Source organism: Zootoca vivipara, chromosome 8 (genome assembly GCF_965207765.1).
Source record: "Zootoca vivipara chromosome 8, rZooViv2.hap1.1, whole genome shotgun sequence".
NCBI lineage: Eukaryota > Metazoa > Chordata > Lepidosauria > Squamata > Lacertidae > Zootoca > Zootoca vivipara.
Window position 1 is genome coordinate 68,876,641 of NC_142591.1, and position 19,349 is coordinate 68,895,989.

Genomic DNA, 19,349 nt, shown 5'->3' on the forward strand with positions numbered 1-19,349 from the left:
TCCCAGCGATTTAAGGAAGAAGGAAGATTTTTGGAGTTTTTCTTATGGACCAGCACAGCTTCCTTTTTATGTGCCTTAAATAATATTGAATCTAGCAATTTGGGGAAGATTCTGCAACCAGAGGAAGATACTTTTCTACAACCTGGAGATAGACTTTTTAGATTTTGAGGGTTACATCCCATCCTTAGCTTGACTCTTTTACACATTATATCATCTAAAATTAATATCAGACTTTCACTCTACTGCTGGCCTCCACCTATCCACAAACCTCTGTGTTTTGTTTAAGGCAGAGGTGGGGAATCTCAAACCTCTGTTCCAAATATGGCTCTCTAGGCTTATTTATCTGACCCTTGCAGACCTCCCTAGCTTACACCTCTTCCTCAACCACATACTCTCCTTTCACCCTTCTTGAGTAAGCTGCTTGAGTGGAATATGGCCTTGAACTGTGAAAATGACTCCGGCTTGTCTGGCTGGAGAATGGGATGGGGAAGGCTGTGTGTGTGTGTGTGTGTGTGTGTGTGTGTGTGTGTGTGTGTGTGTACAATGTTTATGAAAGGAACATTCATATTTGTTGTTTCGCCCACCACCAGATGTGACCATCAGAAGATTGTCCAGAAGCAAATGAGGCCCTTGATCTGCAAAAAAAGGCTCCCCACTCCTGGCTTAAGGCATGGGACAGCTCTGGGTTACAAGCAGGGGTGTAAGGAGTCAGTAATCTCCATCCTGTCCTGTGTTTGTTGCATTCAGCACTGTTTCCATTCCATTGCAATTCACCTTCTGCTAAAACCGACATTGTCTTGCTTTCCATTCAGTGCATTTCAATGGAAGTGAAATATCAAAAACAATGCAGAAAGTGTCATGAATGTTAAACATTTACAGAGTAACACACACTCTGTAAAACAAATACTGCTCACTTTTTGCTTGTGTGATTTCCACTTCTGACCTCGGGCAAACTTGGGAACTGTGGCCATTTCCACTCCCATTTCCATTTCTGATGGAGTTCTCCAACATCTCTAGTTCCAAGCCAGGCTTTGTATTCCCAGAAATTAGATGCCAGTTCCAAGTTAACTTGTTAACTCTAGCACCTGAGAGAGACTACAGACTCTATCTCAGGACTGTGTCTCCAAGCTGACCCTTATGGCTATGAAGAGTTCTGTGGAATTTGAAAGCTTGACAGGAGTCTGTGACATTTTAATTTGTTCTACACAAATGTATTACCCAACTGTGGATTTCAACCAGTTTATGGATTGGCACGGCTACCTTTGCTTTTTATGCTACTTGGGAGTAAACCTGGTTAAACTCTGCAGTATTCATTTCTAAGTAAACATGTCCAGAATTGAGCCCTTACTCTTTCCTACAAAGTCAATTGGTGTTACTTGCAACACAGCCCATAAAAACACTCCCTGCACTCTGAGTGTGTATTGGAGGGGGCTGGATCCTGGCCCTATATAAGGGATAGGTGGCAATTACATAAGGCAGCTTTCTACAAAGCCAACATGGCATTTTTGTAAAGCTTAAATATTTACTCCACTTCCATATGCTTCACACTCCAAAAGCATTTCGATTCCAAAACATTTTTCTGATTTGCTCTGAAGTGGGTCTTTAGGTCTCTGCAATTTCAAAAGGGATTTGTTGACTGACAGGTCTCAATCTTGACTTCGCTCTGGTTAGCGAGTAGCAATCATACGTGCTTGCTGCTCTTGAACGTCTTGGTTTTGATTTGTTTGCCCGAGCACACAACTATTTATTTCAGTGCAGGGGGGAAAGAAATGTAGAAATTAAAGGCTTGTTGAGTTCCTGAGAGCCAAGCAACAATTATCGAGGTCACGGTGATCTAAAGAGTTGCTTAAAATTAGGGATGGAAGGATCTGTCAATTTTGGGTCTCTCCGTTTCTCATTTTCCCAGCCTTAAATTCAGTCCTCCACATTTCTGCAACAATATCGTTAAAAGTCAAATGGACTTCCTAACAAATTGAGGCTTTTGAAATCACTGGGATGAGAAATGGAAAAGACTGCTTTAGCCTCTCTCATGGTAGAGAGGATTCCATCCCCTAACCTTAGTAACATGGCTATCTAACTGTGTGGGTTGCAAGAAGAGCCATTTTGAAGGCCAACGTATTTTGGTACTACATCTGAGTGTTTAGTGGGTGGAAGAATGTAGCCAGTGGTGGTTTAACACTTCCAAATGGGAGAACTTTGAATCAAGGCTCTGAAAGGTTAATGACAAGGCACACCCCAAAAGCTGGCTGGGCTAAATAGAATGGGTCCTTGATATGGATTAACTAGAAGGCATGCTTCCTTGCCATCCATTTTCTCTTCTGTGATTCTTCCAAATGAGCAGCAACAGCAGTTTAAAAAATAAGTTGAGGTACACATTGTTAGTCTCTATGCTGCATTTTGAAAATGGTACAGATATGTCTGTAGCTAATGGAGGGGATGTATATGCTATGCAGATTTTAAGCTGCATGCTGCAGTCAATGGTAGTTACTTCCAACGAGTGCCTTGTTTCGCTTTGCTCTTTTCATTAAACAGATGGGATCAGTTCATCCCATTTCTTTACACATTTGCAGACATTGTAAACAAATCATTTCTCATAATTCTACACATTTGTCCACTATTTGCATTGCTGCACATACTTTTCACCAATGTACACATTGTAATGCACATTTTGGTCAGAGATGTGCATCGCAAAATTCGGAGCGCTGGAAATTCCAAAGTGTTTCGGCTGCCCTGCTGGTTCAGGAACTGCAAATTTGGTTAGGTTCACATTCCACCACCCCACCCAATCCCTAACTGGAACCAAAGTGACCGAACCCTGAAGATGAGTAATGACTTGCATATACAGAAAAACAGACACAGGCGTATTGTAAATAGGTTTATTTATACGTAGACAGCATAATATGTACACATGGGAACTGCTATGCTCCAGAAATACTAAGCAGCAACTCCTGTGATATATCAGTCGAGAGCAGTTTGACTATACAACCGTTCCAATATAACAGGTGCTGAGGACAAAAAGTACATTATCTACGAATATCTGCTTAGTGTTATTTACTCTTGAAAAATGTACAAGATGAGAAACGAGAGGACATATATATGCAATGCTAAACTCCCCCGAGTTCCTTTCCTTATATAAATATGCACAAGTCCGTCATCACCCAGCGATGATTTGCAGCCCGAAGCTCCTGCTGCAACATTCCATGCCAAGACGCTGGCTGCCTCCATCTTGCAGGCACCGACTGAAGTCAAAACAGAAAACGAAACAAAAAGAAGAGCTTTTTGGACACACACACATCCACTGATTCAACTCAGTGTGCTTGTTCTGTCCCTGGAGTCTCCAGGGTTTTTTTTGGGGGGGGGGGGGGGAAACCAACGACGACGGCAATAACGACGACAACAAAAGTATAAATAACACACATACAAACAAGCTTGTGGACATATTCTCTCTCTCTCTCTCTCTCTCTTCCTCCACATGTTATTTGCAACCAATACTGTCAAAGCAGCAGCTGAATTGCAGTGCATCAGTGTGCAGGAGCATTTAGCAGCTTCTGTGCATTTTGCAAAAACAAAAAAAAAGAAAAAGAAAAAAAGAACAACGGAAACACATGACCCAAGTCTTTACTGGCCAGCTCGGTCTGTAGCTAAGAGGAGGCTGTGCTGCTTCTGTGCTCGCTCCATTAAATTCTTTTTCTTCTTCTTCTTGTCTTTTATCTTCGGAGTCCTTTTACCTATAAGAAAGAGCGCACACACATCATAAGCCAACAGTGAGCAATTAGAAAGCGACGTACATTTTTGAGAGGCGGGGAGAAGAGAGAGAGAATGACTACAATAAAGTTTGTATCGGACAGCTGGAGCCCATGCCCAATAGAAAAGGGACAATGCCACAAACAATGGACTCCTCGCGGCAACTGATCCCCATCCATAGCTACTATAATGAACGGAGTTGGGGCATCACGTTGCAACCCTCTACGCTCCCTCTGATGGGCACCAGGAATGTGGAGGGGGGGGAGGAGGATGAACAAGGTCATGGTCAAGTTCCATGCAGTGCTTTTAAAATGTTGGAGGCCATGTGAGCCCCAGTCACCGCAGGGAGGTCATCCTTAGCAGCTTTCAAGTGTGCTCCAACAAGGAATGGGCACATCTGCCTGTTTCGGTTCCACCAGTTTCTCATTCTTCCGATAGAACAAACTCCACTTTTTCCAAGGCAGTCCCTTGAACTAATTAAGCCAGCAGTTCAGAGCACGGCCCTCCATTTTTTTTCCCAACGGGAAGCAGTCTAATGTCATTTGTTCCTCCTCTGAGAACTGGATCAAATTGCCAGCATGCTTTTGAAAATACATCATGTCCCCCGTGAAAGGGCAATGAAATGCAGTAGACTTAAGAGATTTTAGATCACAGGCTATCCCAGCAACCCACAGCAAACACTCTTTTGGTGGTGTTTCCCTATTCTAAATGCACCCTCAGCAAAGGCATATTTGCAGGTGCTAAGTGTCAAAGCATTGAGGGGCTGGGATGAAAGGGACATCCTTTTTGCAGTTTGGCACAGGGATGGGGTTAGAACTCAGTTTAAGCAGAACGGCATAAAAAGACAATGAAAGGGGAGAGAGGAGGAGAAATAAGCAAATTCAGGCTTCATGCTGCTCCGTAATAGTCACACAATTGGGGGCAGTCACACAAACTCCTTTACACACTGAAAGAAGTTGTAGAAGACGCTGTTGGACCATGTCGCCAAAGCCCTTCAAAGGCCACATTCACACATAAAAGTGGTATTATACCACTTTGAACAGTCATGGCTTCTACCAAATAATTTTGGGGGCTGTGGTTTGTTAAGGGTGCAAGGAAGGTGGAAAAACTATAGATAGCAGCAATTCAGGGAGTGGATGGATGCACCAAAAAGAAAGGCTGGTGTTTTGTCCAACATTATAAAATATATGTATCTCATACTTACATAACATTTCTTTATTATAGTATAATTTAATATCATGCATGGGCAAGGCATTCATCTGCTTGGCAACAGGAGTCACCTGTAGTTTCTTTGGGCTAGAATACACACTCTTCAGCCACAGGGGGGCACTAGATATTCACATTTAAAATCTGGACTGGTAGAATTAATTTATTGCTCTCCTTCTATTTTGTTGTTATTGTGCTAATTGAAATGATTTGGATCCCATGTATAGTGCTGTACCCAACTAAGTTTTACTCAGAGATGGCCCAGTGAAATTAGTGCCCATTAATTTCAGTGGCTCCGCAGCAGCGCTAACATTGGGTAATAGCCACAATTTTGGAAAGTGCCACACAAGCTATTTTTCCTACTAGAATTAAAAAGAAAAACATGTCAAGGGCATGATCCAGCCAAGCCTATTCTGTTGGCAGGAATGGGAGGAACTGAAGTGTATCCTTAGCTCTCCCACAGAAAATTAAGAAATGTGGCTACGCCTCATTAAGGCTCTGTCGTACCCCATTTCCCTTCCTAAAAATCCTTCCTAAACACTCCCATCCTTCATGCTAGGGCTACAATTCCAAGTTTCCTTGTGGAAAACTTATTCACCTTTGATCCTTTTCCATCCTCCCCATTTCTACTTCTCTTTTCTACAAAAGGTAACTAAACTTCCATCTCAGTTACAGATGCAGAGAGATCTCAAGTTGTTTATTGATTTGCTTGTTTGACATTCTCGGGCTCCCAAACAGGCTTCCATATAGCAGTCCCAACAATATCTATGAAACATAGGGTATAATGTGAAACATCAGCAGTAAAAGAGCAGGCAAAATAATAAAACAGTGGAAGCTGGGGCTGAGACTGATGATAATCTAGACGTGGCCTCCAAAACATTAAGGGATCAAAATGGTATTTCCAACAGGATAGAATCCCATCAATATTGGGACACTCCATGCCTCTAAAGCAGGTATGCAGTCTTCTGTATGTTTCTGAATGGTGCCCCAATATTTGGGGCCAGGCTTCCTGGGGCTGATGGGACTTGTAGTTCAGCAATATCCAGAGAGTCAATATTTTCCCCAATTTTATTTGGAGCAGAAAACTGGGAGGTGGCCTTATTTTTCAAATGTCAGATTGGCTTATAAAATCTACGGAGCTATTCAAATTGATTTTGTGAGTAACTTGGATCATTTCTCAGTCAGCCCAACCTAAGAAAGGTCAAGGTTGCTCATCAACTTCAAGAAAGAAGATTCCACCTAAACATTAGGAAGAACCTCCTGACAGTAAGAGCTGTTCGGCAGTGGAATTTGCTACCAAGGAGTGTGGTGGAGTCTCCTTCTTTGGAGGTCTTTAAGCAGAGGCTTGACAGGCATATGTCAATAACGCTTTGATGGTGTTTCCTGCTTGGCAGGGGGTTGGACTGGATGGCCCTTGTGGTCTCTTCCAACTCTATGATTCTATGATTCTATGATTCATCCATCTCTACCCACAAAGTTCCTCTGATGTCTGGCTCTAAGCAATGCATCTTGCCCCTCTAGTCTTGCACAACCAGGAGCACAAGCGACTGTCATGTGAATGTGCCCCAACTGGAGAGCCTGCTTTGCAAAACTGTGCTGCAAAAGTTGAAATAGTCTCCCTGTGTTGAGTGATCCCTACCCCAGCTGTAAACATAGGATGTCTGTCATCTTGTCAAGAATCCCCATGTCCCTGCAAGACATTACCTGCCATTGCTGGGAAGACTCTTAACAGAATGATGGTGATCTACATGGCAAATCCTTCAGCTGGGAACCACTCATTGTAGAGAGGGTTGGTTCTGCAGCTCCCTCATGGTGAGCATCTTGTACGCATTGACCTTTAGTTAAAGACTGGTTAGAAACTGAATGATTGAAAAATCCATGGCGCTTAGCTAATGGCATCTCTGTCATTCTTAATTACATATTTACCCTGCTGGTTGGTCCCTAGAGCACACATAGAGTGGCACAGAATAAAATACAGAGAATTGCAGTACCAAAACCACAGTGAACAAGAAACCATCAGAATAGACTTCAGAATTACAAATTAAAAACAAACAACGGATGGAAACCAAATTAGCAAGCCTCGCACCTAGGGGACGGGGGAGAATTTCGGTTTGGTTTGTTCCCATTCAGAATATGCAAAGTGAAATTGGCAGTTCTCCAAATTTTGCAATGCATTTCTCCGACGAGTCAGGATTGCTCAGAAAGGTGTGCATATTAGGACAAATCGACACTAAAATGCTGGTGAACTTTTGAGAGGGTTTCTTTTTTGTGGGGGAAACTGATGTGGAGAACTGAAGTTAATATTGGAAAAATGAGAACTTGAAACTGGTTGACTTGCTCATCCCTATCTTCATCCACGTTCAAAATATATGGAGTCCTGGAACTTGATTGGGCTCCTTGAAGATGAGTTTCCATAAGACAGGAGTCCCAGAAAGAAAGCCCTGTTTCCTAGAAGAAGCCAATGTAATATATGAAGGGAGTTGCATCAGAACAGGGCCTCTCCTGATCTTAGGCTATGGGGAAGCCAATGCAGTGGGCTATGCTGCTTGAGAGCAGGTTCATCTAGGTCCTTGATATTTCCAAGGGGGCAAAACCTGCTCTTCACACTCGACATTCCCACATTTATTCAGTTACTGAACTTCAAAATCATTGCCACCCAATTCCTGTTATTCCCACCAAACCGGTGATCACAAGAGCATCCACACACAACTCCTTAAGTGCAATTATACTACAAAGCCATTCGGTGCTTCAATGGAGATCAATAAAGTAAAGGATGGAGATGAAAGAGCTGCCACACCATGAAAGGGTTTATTAGCCTACTTTGGGTCATTACCTCTAGGAAACTACCAAGGTGGATAAGTGGGCTGTTCAAACACAAAACAATGACCACCAGGGTGCTTTGTGATTAACAAGCAGAGCTTCGGGGTGCTTCTTTGAAAGCAAAGTAACTACTACTTAACAGCTGTGAAAATGTTCGGTGCTCGCAGCGGACCACTAAATTAAAAGCAACTTGCAGCTGATGGTTAGGGATCAGTTAAACAGGTCTTTAGACAAAACATCAGGAGAGCACGGAAAAATGCACCACGTCCCGCATTCTGGCTTAGATTTCGCCCTGCTTAAAGTTTCAAAAGCAGATACTTTGCCTCCCTGTGTTCTCACCAGGCTGTGCTTGGCATACCTTCTCTCTCTCTCTCTCTCTCTCTCTCCCCCCCCCAATGCCGCAAAGAAGGGGAGGGGAATCCCGTGATTGTGGCGCCGGTAAAATTTAATTTCCACAATGCAAATCAGATTATGCTCCATTAAGGACCTTTTCTACGAAACGTCAAAATGTTGGGAATGTATTTGCTCATAGCCAGTTTTTCATTTGCAGAGTGCTACTCGTTAGAGAGGTGTGTAATAAATAAATAAGATGAAGGACACACACAAAAACCCCTTCCTCTTGCAAAAGGGCAGAACAACAATACTATACTTGTAGTCAGGGACTTTTTTCCAGCCGGAACTCGCCAGAACTGAGTTCAGGTGGGCACCACTGAGTTCAGGTGGGCACCATTGCCATTATAAGAGAACAAGGGAGGCCTTCATGGTGAGCTCCAGCACCTCTATTTCTAGAAAAATAGCACTGCTTGTAGTATTTATCAGGTATATATAGAGCAACTGGCACATAGGAAGTCTAGTCCTGTGTTCTGCACCCTTCAGAACACATTAGCTCAGTGCTGTCCACTCTGCAAGCAGACAACTCTTCAAGGTCTCAGGCAAAGGTCTTTCCCAGCCCTAAGATGGGGAACCCCATGTTACTCCTAATGTCATTGGACTACAACTCCCATTCAATGAGTCCAATGATCCCGTAAAGGAGGCCTGGACAGTCTATTTGACATCCACATGTTGTTGGAACTCACCCGTTCCCCATCGCCCTTGGCCACTGTTCATGCTGACTGGGGCTGATGAGAGCCAGAGCCCAACTACCTTCAGAGGGATGCAGACCACCTGTTATATAAATACAGGTACCTGCCACACACAAACCACTAAGCTAGAGTCCCTCTCCAAATGTACACTTATCCCAAAAGAGACCCATTTCGAGTCTTGCATGCTCAACAATCGCTAGCTAGAAGCTCTCATGCAACTTACAATGCAAACAGGAAAAAGAAGATCATTTGTACTGCCAGCAGCTATTTGTATTAGTATTTGTTTAACTTAGAAGTCTATCTTTATTCCATATGCCCTGAGCCTAGAGCTTTGCTGTACTTCTGGCCCAGAGTCTGTAGCTATGTCTGGCGCAGAGACACCGCCTGGGGAGGTTCACGTCATGTTTGGATGGGTCAACATGAAGATATTCATCATTGCTTCAGAGCTACTAAAATAGTCATGCTCACAGATTTTTCCATAAAATATGAACCTCCAACTTGATGGTAATAATTGTGCAGACATGGATGTCCACAATCACGGGTGACGCTCACTAAGCTTTGCTGCTGTGCCATTTTAAATACATTCCAATTTCTGTGGAGCTGAAATACTCTCACAAAAGCCCAGGTTGGGACAATTCAGGAAAGCAAATCATTTACTATCAGTTTCTCATAGGAAAGAACCTCATGTCCAGACTTTAATGCCCAGCAAACTATGGTTTGCACTAGATAATGGGAGAAGAGTAGCTACCAAGCTCATCACTTGCTTGTTCTCAAAACAACCACCACCACCATAGTTCATCTAGCAACAATAGTTAAGTCTGAACCAGGTCACTGGGACTTGGCAATATGCAATCTTGGTTTGTAGGGAGTGCTTAAACCAGCCTTCCCTAAACAGGTGTCCTCAAGGTGTTTTGGACTGCAACTCCCATCATCCCTGACCATTTGCCATGATGCTTGGAGTTGATGGTTCAGAACATCTGGAGAGTACCACACTGGGGAAGGCTGGGCTTAAACCAGAGTTTCCTGGTCTGGACATCATTGAGAAACTGTGGTTTAACAAACCAGAAAGTCTTCTCTGCCACTTGGTGCACGAGCACCTGTTCCATCAAATCATTGCTGAACTGAGACATCTGAACTGAGCGTGTCTTAAAAAAAATACTGAAGGAAGTGCAAGGAAGTTTAACAGTTTACGAAAAATGAAGCTGCTACTCATTGTCAGCCCAAAAGACCATCATTAAAATTGTTTTGTTTTGTTTAAAAAACCTGCCTTTTATATATTGTAAAATCTGAAGCAAAATACATATTTTTTGTTTCAGTTAAGCCTAAGTGCATCTAACGTAGACTGGAATCAATGTCTCTTCCAATCTGTGCTTTAAAGACAGAAAGAAAGAAGAGAAAGATTATCCAGGTAATGTTATAGTTGGCATAGCTATTTTTTATTCATACAGATAAAGACAGGTTTGATTTATTCAAATTGTAATGTATACTCAGATATTTCTGTCTTCTGGCGAAAAATTTAGCCCACGTATTAATGTCTCTGCTTTAGTCTCCAAGAAGCAGCCTGTTTCCTCATCATCTGTGGACTTCAGGGGACCTTGAAAACGAACTTTGCTAGGTTACTGTATTTCTTCACGCTTTTGGATGCTTAGTCGATTCCCAGATTTTATTCTGAACAGTGCATCACCCACTGAGACTAGGGATTGCAGGGGATGATTCATCAGTCAGTACTTTTTTGCAAATCAATATGACTGGTACCTCCTGAACCCATACACGAACAGAGACTCAACTTCCTTCAAAACTCGCCCCTCTCCAGATGTTGGGATGCAGTCCTGAAACCGAAAAATGCATGCAAAAAAATCTTATTTGGGGGGAAGGTTCACACGAAAACCACACTCACTGCTGAAATTAATGTACAAAATGCACTACTTGCAAAAATGTGCACCATATTTTTCGATGGCTGGGCAATTTTACACACAATTGTATTTACACAAGAACGGAACACCTTAATCTACAGGACGATGGAGAGGGGTGATGTAAGATACCTTCCTGAATAACATTATTAAAGGGTTTACTGCTGACAATATATCTGTAACCCACAAGCTCGTCTGTAAAGTTGTGTTTTTCCCCCAATGAAAATAAAAACCTGGCCCTTAACTACTTGTATTTCATCCCCCTTGGCTCTAAAATTCCATGTGGCAGTTGCCATTTGTTGCCAGCTTCTGAAAGCAGATCTGTTTTCTCATAAATGCAATGTTTACTTGCTAGGGAACATAACATCTCATAGGCTAGCTAGACAGTGGATCACTCTCAAATTCTTCACTGATACAAACACTATGCATGATCCCTGAACATTGCTTAAAGCTAAAATAAAATAAAATAGATAAAATAATTAATAAATAAAGGGGGAGGGGGGGTCAGCCAGCAGCTGCTTCCAAACTTGAGCCAAAACCCATCTAGCTGATCCAATCAGAGGAGCCACAGCCTGCAAGGATGGCTCCGGCTGAAGCAAAGTAAATTAATCATCTCGCAAGCCACATCTCACGGCCAACAAAAATCACTTTACTTATGAAATATGAAATGAAGATTTGAACTTGGCTCTTGGGAAACATAAGGTTAGCATAACAGCCCACCGCACCAGCAATTCCGGCACAGGACCCAGCAGGAATCTTAAGCATCACTTCAAGAAACATTTCCCTGCCAGCATGTACAATTTCAGTTCCACGACTCAGTTCCTAGAGCTGAACCCAGGTATGTGCCTCTTCAATCACCGCGGGTGAACCTCATAAGGAAAAAAGACCACCAGCAACCATAACTTCTTTTTAAAGTTTATTGTTATAATGATTCTGGTTGGGATTTGGAAATTCAGGTCAATAATGAATTAGTTTTTAACCTACATCGTAGCCTAACCCAAAACATGGAACAAGGCTAGAGAAACCTAGCTTTGATTACTGGGGGGGGGGGGGGTGTTGCAGACGGCACACTTCTAATTTTTTGCATGTTTCCTTTTCCACTTTGTCTCAGTATAATCTGTGCACACCCTCCCTCTCAAAATCGCATCTGCAGGTTTTTCTTAACTTCCTTTTTAAAAATACTCAGTTTGCTGAACTGGTACAAATTAAGCAGACCTCTTTTCTTTCTAAAACGCTCAATTTGTTGAACTGGTACAAATTAAGCAAACATCTTTCTTTTTCTTTCCTTCTTAAAACAAGAAAGATGCCCTGGGAACTGTTGGCTAGAAGAAAAATTGTCCAGAAGCAGCCACTGACACAGGACGATCTACATCAATCACAGGATTTTTATTTTTATTTTAAAAAAATAATCACTTGATTTTATGCAGAGAAATCAAGAGTGACAGTTTTCGGGATGTAATGTGGAAATGTAACGACTCCTGACACCCACAGCAGATTGTACAAAGTGCTACAAAGGCAGGAGCATGATCTGACAGGTTTGGCCAATGGAAACGCTTCAGGGGTCCCTTATGGAGAGGAACTATCATAGATAATGGGTGGGGAACTTGTGGTTCCCCGGTGCTGTTGGACTCCAACTCCCATCAGCCCCCAGCCAGCAAGGTCAATTGTCAGGGGTGTTGAGAGTCCTAGTCCAAGAACATGTTCTGCATCCTGGCTTTAAGTTGTTGGGCTATATTATACCTACAATTGTTATCTTCCAAGTCTACAATTCTATGATTATACATTTGGTAGACAGGAAAATCAAAGCTTTATTGAAAATGTTCAATACGATGCAGGCGAAGATTCAACTGTACAATTGATTGGGAATGCTGTAGATTAGGGAGAAGAAGAATAGAATTGGAAGGGTCTTGCTATTGATATCATATGTGGTGGTCGTGTAAGGTAATAAAAGCTTTCTGGGAGATGATATATAATGAAACGAAGGAAAATGTTTTAAATAACTTTTGTCAAAAAACCAGAAGCTTTTTTTTATTACGTTAGATAACAACATTCCAAAGGAGCAGAAAAGTGAGAGATTTTACTTTCTTGGGTTCCATGATCACTGCAGATGGTGACAGCAGTCACGAAATTAAAAGACGCCTGCTTCTTGGGAGAAAAGCAATGACAAACCTAGACAGCATCTTAAAAAGCAGAGACATCACCTTGCCGACAAAGGTCCATATAGTTAAAGCTATGGTTTTCCCACTAGTGATGTATAGAGTGAGAGCTGGACCATAAAGAAGGCTGATCGCCGAAGAATTGATGCTTTTGAATTATGGTGCTGGAGGAGACTCTTGAGAGTCCCATGGACTGCAAGAAGATCAAACCTATCCATTCTGAAGGAAATCAGCCCCGAGTGCTCACTGGAAGGACAGATCGTGTAGCTGAGGCTCCAATACTTTGGCCACCTCATGAGAAGAGAAGACTCCCTGGAAAAGACCCTGATGTTGGGAAAGATTGAGGGCACAAGGAGAAGGGGACAACAGAGGACGAGATGGTTGGACAGTGTTCTCGAAGCTACGAACATGAGTCTGACCAAACTGCGGGAGGCAGTGCAAGACAGGAGTGCCTGGCGTGCTATGGTCCGTGGGGTCACGAAGAGTTGGACATGACTAAACGACTAAACAACAACCAACATTCCAAAGGAGCAGAAAATACTTTTTATGTATGTGACAACAGCCACACGGATGCTACTAGCCCAAAGATGGAAAGAAGAAAAAGTCCTTACCAGACAGGAATGGTAAACTGAGCTGATGGACTACGCCAAAATGGCAAAGCTGACTGGAAAGCTCAGGAACCAAGAGGAGGAAAATGTTAAGAAAGAATGGGGGAAATTCATAATTTATTTAGGTGGCCACTGTAAGCAGATTAAAACATTAGCAGGATTTTAATCATACTTGTAAGAAATATGATTGATAATATGGATAGATATAAAATATAGATCATTATATAATATGTAGTTGAAAATGTTGACATTAGGACCCACGGAGGGGATGGGGGGGGAATTCGCGAGATACAGAGAAATATCTGTATATGGAAATGTATTTGGTTTTGTTATAAATTGATAATTGAAAAATCAAATAAAAAAAGATTGTTTTAAAAAGAAGAAGAGTTGAATGGGTCATCTATTCCAAGCCCTTGCAATGCAAGAATCCTGACCACAGCTGTCCCTGGGTGGGCTCGAACCACCAATCTTCTGGTTGACAGCCAGACACTCTGACCCACTGCTGCCAGCACAGCAATCAAGAGTTACGGTGACATACCAAGGGAAATAGAAATATGAAAGACTGGTATAAAAGAAGGTTGCATAACTATATATAGCCGCTTCGTCTTGGAAGAAGATCACTAAAATGATCTCTGGTTATAGCATCAATTGTGGAATGTATATGTGGAAGGTATGGATGGTGTGGTCCTACCACTGGACAGAAGGAGGCAGCTGCCTCAGGCGGCAAATACTGGGGGACAGAGAGCAGCGGTGAGGCGTTTGAGCACAGCGCATTCTCTGTGTGTGACACAACTTGCAATGCACTACCTAAGCATAGCTGCTGCCCTGAGGAGAAAGAGGCCTTCCCGTTGCCAGGGTTTAAATAAGAGTCATCTGCCAGTCCAGCTGGCTTATGTAGTTATGTGGAATAAAGGGGCCATCTTGTACTTTGGCGGTCCCTCTCTCTTTGGCAAGAGAACGAAGCTGCTAGCCTCACAACTGGCTGGAGTCTTCCCACATGCAACAGCCCCACCCTAACCCTGACCGCGTAGAAGAAAAAATATGTCAAAAGTGATTACACCTTTAATGTAACATGTAGCTTGGCCCTAATGGCGATAGCTCTAGCCAGAGTAGATCCATAACTGACCTAGATTGCAATGGGTCTACTCTGCGTAGGGCTAGCATTGCATGCAACCCAATACCATTTAAAGTAATTTAACTGTGTGGTATTCAACTACGTTTTCTTCAGAAGAGACACCTGGAAATGAATGGGCCTTAGTCATGTGCGTTCGTTTCAATGCATCTGCTCTTGAGGAAGTTAAATACCACCCACTGTATTAAATGTAAGATGAAATTTAATTTAATTTTTAAAATGTCAGGGAAGTGTACATTAGGGTTGGTTGAATCTATGTATTTGTGGTCCATGTCCATTTATTTTAAGTCATTTGTGTTGTTGTTTTTTAGAACATTTTGATTTTGAATATATATTTCACCACGACAGACATAAATATAATAACTATTTGTATCTCAACGTGTGCATTTCTAAATTATTTTATCTTAAAATATTCGTTTTAATGGATTTTTTGAGAAGAGAACTATTTTACAAAATTCAGTTTTTGGATGTTGTTTTTAATGAAAGCCCAGTATGTTTGAAGAGGCCAGGATTCCACAGTACCTCCCTCCCCTTACACTTATGGTCCTGCAAACATCATCGGAAGCAAATATTTCCGCGAGGAAAGTTTCCAAAGGACAAAGCACTAGCAATTATCTCTGGAAACCTGGCTTGAACCTCACCCAGAAAAGTAAAGGTCCACTTTAATGAAACTAGGAAGGTCATGAATGGTCCTGAGCAGCTGCAACAATTCAAACATGCCATACAATAGTAGCTCTTTCTCAGATCACTCTCATTTCTGAAACAGGCCATGCCAGGTTCAGGCAGGAGCTTAGAAATTAGGTTGAAAACCCTCAGCAGTTCAAGAAACCATGCAAGTCAGCAAATACCTTTCGAAGTCATTTTCACTTAAAAAATGTCTGCAGCAGAGATGCACGAGCCAAATGTGTTGGGGACTATAAAAATCAAAAGCCGATACGAACCTTGGCTCGCGAAACCAAGAAACATCTCCAAATTTCAGAATTACGTCCATAATTAAATACCCAATTTCCTGCTGTTTTCCTCCCCTTTAAAAAACAAATCTAGGTGGTTATAATCACAGAGCAAGGCTTCGAGGAGGAGCAAACCAGATCTAATTATTACTCCCTGCTTTTATTTTCCAGTGAAAGTCCTGGCATGAAAGCACAGCAAAAAGTCCAAGCGAGGCAGGATACTGCTAGGAGTTATAGCTTACATTTTAAAATAGAGGGAGAGAGAGACCTCAGTAAGGTCATTGAGAGCTCCTATTTTTAAAAGGGAAGTATGATTGTTAGGGGAAAATTTGATTATAAAACTCGCCTGGTATTAGCTTCATCCAAACTAAGCATAAACAAACTTTTTTTTAAGAAAAATAAATTAGTTACTGAACCATGCAACCACCAGCAGTAAATGTTATCACTTCATTTTCTGCAAAATAGCTCAGAAACCTTAAACCTCCCCTTGCTTAACCCATCCAGCTATTCTCTCAAACAATTATGTGAGCTGTTTTCATTCCCAAAAGGGAGAATTTGGTGGCTGGATGGCCCACGTGACCTGTCAAAAGCCCTGTTGAGCAAAAAATGCTGGAAGGTGACGCTTGCGGCAACAACTTATTAAATTGCAATGCTGGGCTTGCATGGAATTCACCTCTTTTGCTTTCAGAGCTGCCATCTTAAACACACAATGGATGGTGTCCCCTTGAGCCCAGTGGGACTTACTTCTGAGTAAACATGCACAGAGTTTACCCCCCATGTCTAGTGAGTTTTGTCATAGGCCTGCTCAGCTGATGGACCAAGAAAGTAATTCCACAACTGGGCCAAAGCTGAATGGCACAATGTATGGGTATTTTTGTGTGTGTGCAAAAAGGCCCAGGTTCAACATCAGGAATCTGCATAAATGACTAGGAAAGACCCCTCTGAGGAGCCCCAGAAGGCGGCTCCCAGTCTGTGTAGAGCGGACAATATGGAGCTAAGTGGACCACAGTGGACTCAAAGGATTGTAGAGTTGGAAGGGACCCTGAGGGCAATCTCGTCCAACGCCCTGCAATGCAGGAATCTCAACTGAAGCATCAATGGCAGCCATCCATCCAACCTCTACTTAAAAACCTCCCATGTAGGAGAGTCGACCACCTTCTGAGGGAGTCTGTTCAACTGTCAAACAACTCTTTCCACCAGAAAGTTCTTCCTGGTATTTAGTTGGAATCTCCTTTTTTTGTGTAACTTGAAGCTGTTGGTTTGGTTCCCACCCTCCGGAGCAGGAGAAAACAAATTTGTTCTATCTTCCTCGTGAGAGCCCTTTAGATATTTGAAGATGGCTATCATATCTCCTCTTTGGCGCTCCTTTTCCAGGCTAAACATACCCAGCTGCCTCAACTGTCCCTAACAGTTACCTCACCCAACCCACATTTTACCAGCTTCTCAACAAGAATATCATGGGGCACTTTGTAAAAAAAATTGTCTGATTTGGTGTAAAGGCACCTTTCTCCTTTCCTCCTGGAACCCTCAGAACTGTTTCTGAGGATAGCAGGGAGGATGCTATGAATTGGCATGGCATGTAAACTGGATGAGAAGTTACTCAATTATTACTAGTCATGCTTAGTCCTCACTAGGGTGTGCCTGAGGCCTCCTTTAGGGGGTACATTTGTTTTTGTACTGCTGCAAACCTTGGAACTCCCAATGCCTTGTGTGTGGATGGTGTTGTGTTGGTTACATAAAATAGGCCATGGGAAAACATTACTAACAACAGCCTCCTGATCACTTGTCCTTAGCCTTCATTAAGGGTTTTCTTCTCCAGAATTTCCTTCAGATTTGTTTTTCCTCTGTGGATCTCGTCTGGGTTGGTTGCATACATGGAACATGCTGCAAAAATAATAGCATTTGGAGAGGGAAATGAAAACCAGAATCATCACACAGTGGGACCTCGACTTATGAATTTAATCCATTCCGAATGCACACTCGTAAGTTGAAAACTTCGTAAGTCGAGTTTCCCATAGGAAATGCATTGGAAATGGAAAAATTCGTAAGTCGAGGAAACCGCATCTAGCCGCAAACGGGTTTTCCGTTCGGGTGTCAAAAAAACTGTAAGCGCACGGCCACTTTTTCGCTCGTAAGTCGAAAACATCGGATGTCGAGTACTTCGTAAGTCGAGGTCCCACTGTACATAGATCTGGTGTGTATAGACAATAGCTTTCGGTTGCTTCCTCCCCACTTATATTTCAGTTGGTTTTATTAATAAATCGCATCTATGACATTTGTTTTAATAATACGTTGAGCCAATAAATTTGCAGCAGTACAAGTCATTCGATAAGACACCCTCCCTTTCACACTCACGAAAAGGGGCGGGGAGTAAGCTGGAGTAAGAGAAGCAAGAGAATGAGAACAAAATATGAAGAAGAAAAATGGGAAAGATCCACACAAATGCCACGTACACACCATTTGACCTAGAAAGCTGTCTGCAGACAAACGCCGGATCCCTCGGCCTGAATCAAGATGAGCGCTGCACCCCATAGTCAAGTTTGACTGGACTTAACCGTCTAGGATCCTTTAGCTTTACCTAACACACCATACATTTAAAGCACATGTTGTCCCCCTAAGAATCTGGGGGACCATAGTTTATTAACTATGTGTTGGGAATTGCAGCTATGCGAGGGGTAAACTACAGTTCCTGGGATTCTTGGCGGGGGTGCACTTTAAATGCATGGTGTGTATGTGCAGCCAATGCAAGTCATATTTTAAACCCATGGAAATTGACAGGACGGAACACATGAGGCACAACTAATTATTCCCGCTAATTTCAACGGGGCTCAGAAGTGTGACGGGTTAGTTCGGATCCAACACATGGGATATATTCCCCGGGATTAAAGTATTAAAACTAAGATTCAGCGAAGATTATAAAGTGAGATTAGTTTCAGTTGCCGCATCCTGTCAAAGCTGCACAGCCTTAGGGCATGCGCACAACACGTGACACAAACTGCCATTGAGTTCACAGCAATGCCAAGCAGCAGGCGATATTGCAGAATTGTCGTTGTACCTGGTAATCACATTTACTCTGGGGGCCCTGCCAGCCAAACGGGGTGGCTTCTTTCCCCTCTCACAGTGGCTTAAGTTATAGCCTCTGGAAATGCTCAAAAACACACACCCTAGATATGTTTGGGACAGCTGGCAGTCCCTACTGAATGGTGTCAAGGTGAGGACTAAAGTGTGGGCATGCACAGGCATTGGTGCAATTTTTGCAGTACTAAATGATTATTTAGGTGCAGAATTACTACTCACCCCATGGTGTAAGCTCACTTCGGCAGCCAGACTGGTGACTGGGAGCGGCCGCCGGGACCACATAACACCCGTCCCAAGAGATCTACATTGGCTCCCAGTACGTTTCCGAGCACAATTCAAAGTGTTGGTGCCCTAAACGCCTTTAAAGCCCAAAATGGCCTCGGTTATGTATAACTGAAGGAGCGTCTCCACCCCCATCGTTCAGCCCAGACACTGAGATCCAGCGCCGAGGGCCTTCTGGCGGTTCCCTCACTGTGAGAACCAGGCAGAGGGCCTTCTCGGTAGTGGCACCCGCCCTGTGGAGATAAACAACTACCTGACATTTAGAAAATACATAAAGGCAGCCCTGTTTAGGGAAGTTTTTAATCTGTGATATTTTAATGTATTTTAATGTGTGTTGGAAGCTGCCCAGAGTGGCAGGGGGGACCCGGCCAGATCCTTCCT

General features: G+C 42.8%; 1 protein-coding gene across 3 annotated transcripts in view; it reads right to left on the minus strand.

Annotated features, from left to right (window-relative positions):
• Nucleotides 1–2,862: 2,862 nt before the first annotated feature.
• RSPO2 (R-spondin 2) overlaps nt 2,863–19,349 on the minus strand; it is a 99,077-nt gene continuing 82,590 nt past the window's right edge. For 2 of the 3 annotated variants that reach the window (XM_035125310.3, XM_088675834.1), the window contains exon 6: nt 2,863–3,728. In XM_035125310.3, coding sequence (XP_034981201.3) covers nt 3,619–3,728 — 110 coding nt within the window. In that variant the 3' untranslated portion in view covers nt 2,863–3,618. The remainder of the gene's footprint in view (nt 3,729–19,349) is intronic. The other variant, XM_088675835.1, reaches the window with a different exon arrangement.